This window comes from Bos indicus, chromosome 17 (genome assembly GCF_029378745.1).
Source record: "Bos indicus isolate NIAB-ARS_2022 breed Sahiwal x Tharparkar chromosome 17, NIAB-ARS_B.indTharparkar_mat_pri_1.0, whole genome shotgun sequence".
Taxonomy (NCBI): Eukaryota; Metazoa; Chordata; class Mammalia; order Artiodactyla; family Bovidae; genus Bos; species Bos indicus.
Window position 1 is genome coordinate 64,466,628 of NC_091776.1, and position 7,108 is coordinate 64,473,735.

Consider the following 7,108-nt stretch of genomic DNA (forward strand, 5'->3'; position numbering starts at 1 on the left):
CCTTCATCCCTAGGACAGATGGGAACATCTCTTGAGGAAGGTAGCAAGGTCTTAGGCATTTATGTAACAAAATACTTTATTAGTAATTTCTTAAAATAACACCCTTCAAATATAGCTAAAGTGCAAATTTCTCCCTCTAGTACAAGGCAAGCCCTTCAGTCAGGCTTCCTTGGTGTGCTTACAAAGAGCAAAACGGTAGAAGAGTTAAGGTTTAAGAAATATCTTATGGCATACAAATAGAAAAATATCTTTTATCAAGGTTTGAATAACTCATTTGGGGCCATTTCATATATCTTTTCACTTATCTTTTAGAAAACTACTCTGCTTGTTATACAAGTAAATAACTGTAGAAACACTTACTACATCAGAAGAGGGTCTTCATTACCGTCAGGATCTGAATTGTCTTCTCACCCAACACTCGGTGGGCATTCACCCTCATTCAGACGCTGACAGCCCAGTGTTGGACATCACCGGCTCGGTCCCCAGAAAGGGGCTCGGTGGTGTCCAGCCTCTGGACTGAACAGCAGCGGTTGTGTTGGCATCTGTGTCAGGTAATGACCGAAAAGACTCTGCCTCCGTAACGACAGTGTGGGTGTGTTACATGTAACATTTCATCTTTTTACAAGTTGCTAGAAAAATAAGGCCACGCCAAGACAATCTATGCTGCTTCCCCCGAGGGGACAGGGGCCGTGGGGCCGGTAAATAGACGAGAGGGACGCATCCTGGCTGTGGCTGAGGGTGTTTCTTGGTTCCCACAGAGCGGCGTCCTAACTCATCACAAACGCTTGTCTGGCACTGACTTGGCATCTGTCTTCTTTGATGTGTCCTAACACTTGATTTGCAGCAGGATTTAACCGTCGGGTGACAAACCCAGAGAACCTTTAGACTAAAACATCTGGTCTGAATTGGTGCAAATATGAGAAACATCAATAGAAACCAGGCTAGCCACACCTCTTCTTAGAGAAACAGCCACCTCTAGGACCAGAGTTTGGAAACTGTGGCTCAAAGCATGTTCCTTGGACTAAGCAAGGTGTCTAACTAGAGACATGGTGAATGCTCACTTCCTGTCTCAGAAATCTGCTCTACCAGTAAGATTAGTCACAATACTAAGCTCTCTGTCGGGGAGCCAACGCCTGTAAGAAAGAAAGCTTTCAATCCTTTCTCAACTGCGACTGGGTCCTCCTCAGCCGTGCGTCTCAGGGAGGCACAGACCCTCTCAGCCGGTTCCAGAAAGTGCTGGAAGGAGTTACTCCTCCAGGGCTCAGCCCACACTCCTCCCCTTAGTGCAAATTTTGCTCCAGAACCTGTGTTCTGGTCACACGAGCATGGATGCCCCTGAAGCCGCTGGGACCACCCCAGGGGTCAGAGCCACCAGCAAACACCACACGTGTGCCAGGTCAAAGGAAAATAAATAACTTGGCTCAGTTATAAGTTATCTTGGGGGCAAGGCTTAATAATTTAGTTTTCTTCTTTAAAGAGACATTTGGAGGTAAAGAATGTTTTCAGTTTCTTACCCATCTCCTCCTGCTCTAGGAGATGACTAGGTTTCTAGAAATGTGGAGTTTTTTTTTTCCTCCACTGGGACATCCCTTGCCACCAAGGAGGGATTTATAGTGTTAGGGCTTCACTGGCAGCGTCTCCTTGAACCCAGAGTGGTTGGGTCTGGCCTCTGGCAGTGCCACCGGGTACTCTGTGGTGGCGAAGAGCAGGGTGTCCAGGGTGGTCTCCGTGCACTTGGCAATGAAGCGGATGAAGGGCCTCACGTCGCCCTCGTTGGCGACCTCCAGCACGTGGTAGTACTCAGACCGCTGCTCCTTGCGGATGGTGATGGGCGGGTAGCCCGCCTGCATGAGGATGAGGTTCATGAGCAGGCGCGAGGTCCTGCCGTTGCCGTCAATGAAGGGGTGGATGTAGACGAGCTTGTAGTGGGCCAGGGCCGCAAACTCCACCGGGTGCAGGCTCATGGCGTCCTCAGAGTTGAGCCACTGCACGAACTCCTGCATCTGCTTCTCCACCTCCTGCGGGTGGGGCGGGATGTGGTGGCCCACCAGGACCTGCGTGGTGCGGAAGCGGCCGGCCTCTACGGGGTCCACGTAGCCCAGCACCCGCCGGTGGATCTCCAGCACGTCGCCAATGCTGACGGAGCCCACGCGGGACAGCAGCGTCGTGTTCACGTATGTCATGGCCGCGTGCATGCCGATGACCTCGTTCTGCTCCTCCAGGCTCTTCCCCGGCACGGCGTAGCGCGTCTCCAGGATGTGCCTGATCTCCGAGAGCGTGAGGGTGTTGCCCTCGATGGCCACTGTGTGGTAGATGTGGTGGTAGTACGTCTCCTCCATCACCCGGCGCAGCGCGGAGTTGCCCTTGGGGATGGACATGACCCTCTTCACTTTGCTGTCGATGATGCTGAAGAAGCGCTGGTCGATCTCCTCCACCAGCGGCAGTGTGCGGTCGCGGTTGACCAGCGCCTTCTCATGGTGGGGCGCGATGGTCAGCGCGCGGGTGTACAGGTAGTCTGCCTGGATGATGTCCTTGTCCTCCTCCGAGAAGATGCCGAACTCGTTGAGCGCGTCCACAAAGCCCGGGTCCATCTTGAGGGCGTGCAGGAAGAGCTTGTGGGCCTTCTGCCGCTTGCCCTGCCGTTTCATCTCCAGGGCCTGGTTCAGAGCTGCTTTGGCCTCCAACTTGCCTGCTAGAAAAGAGCCAGAGGCCCGGGTCAGGGAGGATGGGGGCAGGCAGAGGACGTTCAGGGGGTATATCACCTGGGCTGTCTCCCCCACAGCCTCAGGGCCCCCTCCAACCAGGCTGTACCTGCCCTTCCGTGTGCCTGTGCAGAGAGGTTTGTTCTCTGCAGCCCCGTGGGGCCCTGGGCTGGTCATTGTCCACTCAGTCCCCAAGCCACTCCCTACCATGCGGGCATCAGCTGGGTGCCCTGGCCCACTCTGAGCAGTCATGTTCCTGGAAGGCCGCAGTGCCCATCAGGAGGCCCTCCCCTACAGCTGCTCCAGCTCGCAGCCACTCTAGTGACTTCTGGAGGTACGGACCCTTCTCCCTGCATCCACCCGGCCCCTTTAGACCCTGACTGTGAGGGGCTCCCCACTGCTGCTAGGCCCTGGGGGGCTTCCTCATCCCTGGACCTTTTGACCTAACGGTTTTCAACCAGACCCTCCATTACACCTGGCCCTTTGCTGCCCTCCCACCTTCAGTGCCAGCCACATCTACTGGCTGGCTTTTAGTTCAAGGGTGCAGCGCCCTCCTACCCTTTCCACCTGGATCACTCTCCTCTCATACCATCTTCCTCAGATCTCTGCAGGCGTCCCCTCCTTCAGGGAGCCTTCCTGGCGTGCTCCCTTGGCTCCCTGTGCTCCATAGCACTACCCGAATCTTGGCCACCTATCACCTTGTCTAGCTTGGAGCTCAGGGCGACCATGTGCCCTGCACACAGGACATAGCAGGCCTGCTGAACACCTGTGGGATCAATGGTTGTTGAATGGCCAGTCTTACCTGGAGAGGCCTTGGTCTTGACCGCCAGCAGCGCCGCACCCCTGGAGGTGAGACTGAGCTCCGTGGACGGCCTGGTGCACTTGATGACAGCGGGCTGTGCCCGCTCCAGCTTGCTCCTGAGCAGGTAGAAGCCCTTGAGCACAGTCAGACAGTGCTCTTCCACGGTCCCCAGCGGCAGCAGCAGGGCCAGCAGGGAGCCCAGCACCATGCTCAGCAGCATCGCCCACAGGAAGCGGCCCCAGACTGAGACCCACTTTGGTTCAGTCACTGCCATCACCGAAGCCATCGACATGAGGGTCATCTGGGCCCAGGGGCAGGCCCCTTGCACACGTCCACAGGGGCCTGGGGGAGAGCGGGACCTGCAGGAGGTGAAGCAGGGGAACGACACCTTCAGGACACAGGTTTGGCTTCAGCAGAGTCTCAGAGACCTACCCCCTCACCCCCACGCCTCTTAACTGACGACCGGCGGTGGGGGCAAGGCGAAGATGGGTGCCACGTCCAGGGTGGTGCGACTGAAAAGGAACGCTGCTGCCGCTCAACACTTCCTAAACACTTGCTGTGTGCCAGACCCCGTGCTGAACCCTGGTGGCAGCCTCATGTAATCTCTCCTGTGGTCTTCAAGCAGAAGCCTGGCTCTGCAGCTGAGACAGGTTCAGGGAAGTGAAGGCCCTTGCCCAGAGGCACCTGGACAGCAAGTGAGGGCTTTGGGACCTGAGTGCAGAACCCATGGCTCTAGTCTCCCCACTTAGGCACAAATCTCTGTGGCCTCAGACCCGACACTGGGTGTTCTGGATACACAAGACACGTCCAGAACAACTAGGGCAGTTCTGAGGCTCGTTTGAGGAGTACAGCTGTTTGGGGGCCTGATTTGGTGCCACCTGGGCAACCACCTCCCCCTGCTCTGGCCCTGACATTACCCACAATACTGTTTCCCGCTTTGGCCTTCCTTTTCTGGCCTGTCCAGCAGGCATCTGGCCTAGAGTTTGGGCAGTCTTAAGAGGAACTCAGGTTCTGGGTCTGAGACCCTGACTGCCCTCTGTGACAATGAGCAGGTGCCTGGGGCTGGCAGTGGGAGGGGAGGAGTCCAGTCTGCAAGCACCATCATGCTAACAATAAGCATTTGTTAGGCAACTATGGTGTGCTGGGTACTGAGCTGAGTACCAGCTGTGCCTTATCTCCCCCCTCATCATCCCACGGAGGTAAGCTGCCCCAGGCATTAACTTTTCAGCTGAGGAAAACTAGCACACTGATTAAGTCAATACCCAGACGACCCACAGGAAGTAAACAGGCATCAGGAAGGAATCCCCAGTGCATCTGTGTCTAGAGTACCTAGGTCTTAACTCACAACCCGGGCCCAAGCACCTGCTCCTGGTACTAGACCAAGACCTAGAACTGATGACGTTTCAGGGGGGCCTGGCTTGTCGATACAGCACATCTGAAAGGCTTGGTACAAACTCTAATGGGGAGGTACAGAAGAGGTTGCGGGTCACTGCTCCGTCCAGGTGGTCGGGGCTCTCCGGCCGGGCTGCAGCTTGCCAGGGAGGAAGTGCGTTCCTGGCAGGCAAGAAATCTCAATGCTCATTAGCTAGGAAGAGGGAAACTGAGGACCTGAGAGGACACTGAACTAAGGTCATCCTGGGGACCCGCCCGTTCCGAATCCCACCCAGGGTTCACTGCCCCGCTGCTCCCTTCCCCACGCACCCCACCCTCACCTCGCGCCGCTGCAGGGCCCTGTTGCCGCCTTCTCAGCGCTCGCAGTCTTGGCCGGCGGCCGGCTCCCAGGACCTCCGCCGCCGGCCCGTGGCCCCGCCCTCGGCGACTCGCCATTGGTCGGCCCGCCAGCCTCTTCGCAGCGGATTGGCTTTCTCAACTTGTCGGCGTCTCGCATTTCCGGGTCCCTGCGTCGGCCTCCGCTTTCCCGGGAAAGACGCGCCGTGGGCCACTCCCATTGGCTGACTTCTGTATCGGTCTCGTGCTCGAAAGAGCCAATAAGCAATAGGGAGGGCGGGGCCAGGGCGACCAGCGGGAGTACTGGGCGCGGGGAAAACCCCCGCCTAGGCGGTTTTGGGGCCTTCTGGGTAGCAACTGGGAAACGATGTTCCGATTGCGTTTCCCTTAGGCCCAGGGGAGGATGAAAAAGGGCCCTGGGAAGGAGGGAACCTCAGTTTCCTTAGGTGTAGAATGAGGAGGCTGATGGTTTAAACCTGTGTCTGATTTCCCAGCCCGCATTCACAGCCTGGTCTCTGCTACCAGGGCTGCCGGCTTCTCTCTCTCACCTTCTTTTCCTCATAAGTTTTAAGTTTACATACTCTTGAGAAGAGCCAGCCTGGTTCTCCTGCCGCCCGGTGTGGACAAAGAATGTTGCCTGCCATTTTAGTAAACAAAGAATGTTGCTGCCTTTCCTGTAAACAACAGACTATGGCCATCCCAGAAGCCATCAACCGGCTGCCCAGAGGGTGTGTCCTGAGGGGAATTCAGGATGGGGAAAAATAGGATAGGGGGCCCAGACAGTTCAGATGCAATCAAAAGAATAATTTCAACGAGCCTAGATTCTTCCACCTTCTCATATAGAGGAGAGCACTAAAATCATTAACTTGAGGTGTCTGTTTTTGTGATTAACGGTCATGTTTGGATGTTCAACTGCATCTCTCCCCCACCACCCCCTCCACACGGCCCCAGCAAAAACTCATCCTAGCTCCTTCCTTACCTGTTTGGAACAGTTCTTCAGAGCTGAGAGACTGTGCATTGGGCCATATAGTCCTCAGTAATGTGCCCGAAGAAAACAGCTTTGAAGTTGTATGGTTTCTGTTTGTTTTTTTTTTTTTTTTTCTTCTTCAGTTGACAGAAGTTTTCCTTGAAGCAGAGAGCTGAAACCTCCATCTTAAGTCACAAATATTGACATTAAACATACAGGATGTATCCAGAAATGCTAAGCTCTAAGTACATGAGGTTAAAAAAAAATTGTTACTACTACAGATTCTGAAGTCAGAGAGACCTGGGCTTAAATTCAGACTCTGTCACCTCCACTCTGTGTGTCCTTGGGCAAGTCTCAGTTCCCCCATTTGTAAAATGGGGGCAACAGCCTGCCTTGCCTTTGCCCTGAAGTTTGGGATTTGCAGAAGCCCTGGCACCAAATCAGCTCCTCTTATCCCATGCACAGCATGACAAAATGCTGAGAAGCTGAGGTTTACAACAAACAGGATTTATTCAAAAGGCAGCCAAGTGAGGAGACAGGAGAACAAATCTCAGATCCTTCTCTCTGAAAGCCAGGGGCTCAGGGTATTTACTTGAGTTTCTCTTGGGTTTCCCTTGTGGCTCAGCTGGTAAAGAAACTGCCTGCAATGTGGGAGACCTGGGTCCAGTCTCTGGGTTGGGAAGATCCCCTGGAAAAGGGAAAGGCTACCGACTCCAGTATTCTGGCCTGGAGAATTCCATGGACTGTATAGTCGATGGGATTGCAAACACTGAGCGACTTTTTTAACAGGAGGGAAAGGGGTAGGGCACAACATTTGAAAGAATGACATAGCCCAAGGACACAAGATAAACCAATTAGAATCAAGTGGGACCAAGATGGCAGACAAAACTAGCCCTTGATCCTCAATCA

The 7,108-nt window shown here is 54.6% G+C and overlaps 1 protein-coding gene across 2 annotated transcripts; it reads right to left on the reverse strand.

Annotated features, from left to right (window-relative positions):
- Positions 1 to 58: 58 nt before the first annotated feature.
- FICD (FIC domain protein adenylyltransferase) lies at positions 59 to 5,450 on the reverse strand. 2 transcript variants are annotated; one of them, XM_019977685.2, is made up of 3 exons: positions 5,217 to 5,450; positions 3,505 to 3,863; positions 59 to 2,689 (listed from the first exon to the last, which is right to left on the reverse strand). In XM_019977685.2, the coding sequence occupies exons 1-3, from the start codon at positions 5,390 to 5,392 to the stop codon at positions 1,617 to 1,619; spliced, it is 1,608 nt and encodes a 535-aa protein (XP_019833244.2). In that variant the 5' UTR covers positions 5,393 to 5,450; the 3' UTR covers positions 59 to 1,616. The 2 variants fall into 2 exon arrangements, with proteins under 2 accessions (XP_019833244.2, XP_019833243.2); XM_019977684.2 differs by having other exon boundaries at positions 59 to 2,692; positions 5,217 to 5,444.
- Between the last annotated feature and the right edge of the window lie 1,658 nt (positions 5,451 to 7,108).

Coding starts and splice junctions, on each gene's coding strand:
- FICD (XM_019977684.2), bottom strand. CDS start 5,392: ATGCGAGACGCCGACAAGTTGAGAAAGCCAATCCGCTGCGAAGAGGCT. Junction 3,864..5,216: donor GGGCCCTGCAGCGGCGCGAG/GTGAGGGTGGGG, acceptor CACCTCCTGCAG/GTCCCGCTCTCCCCCAGGCC. Junction 2,693..3,504: donor CAAGACCAAGGCCTCTCCAG/GTAAGACTGGCC, acceptor GCTCTTTTCTAG/CAGGCAAGTTGGAGGCCAAA.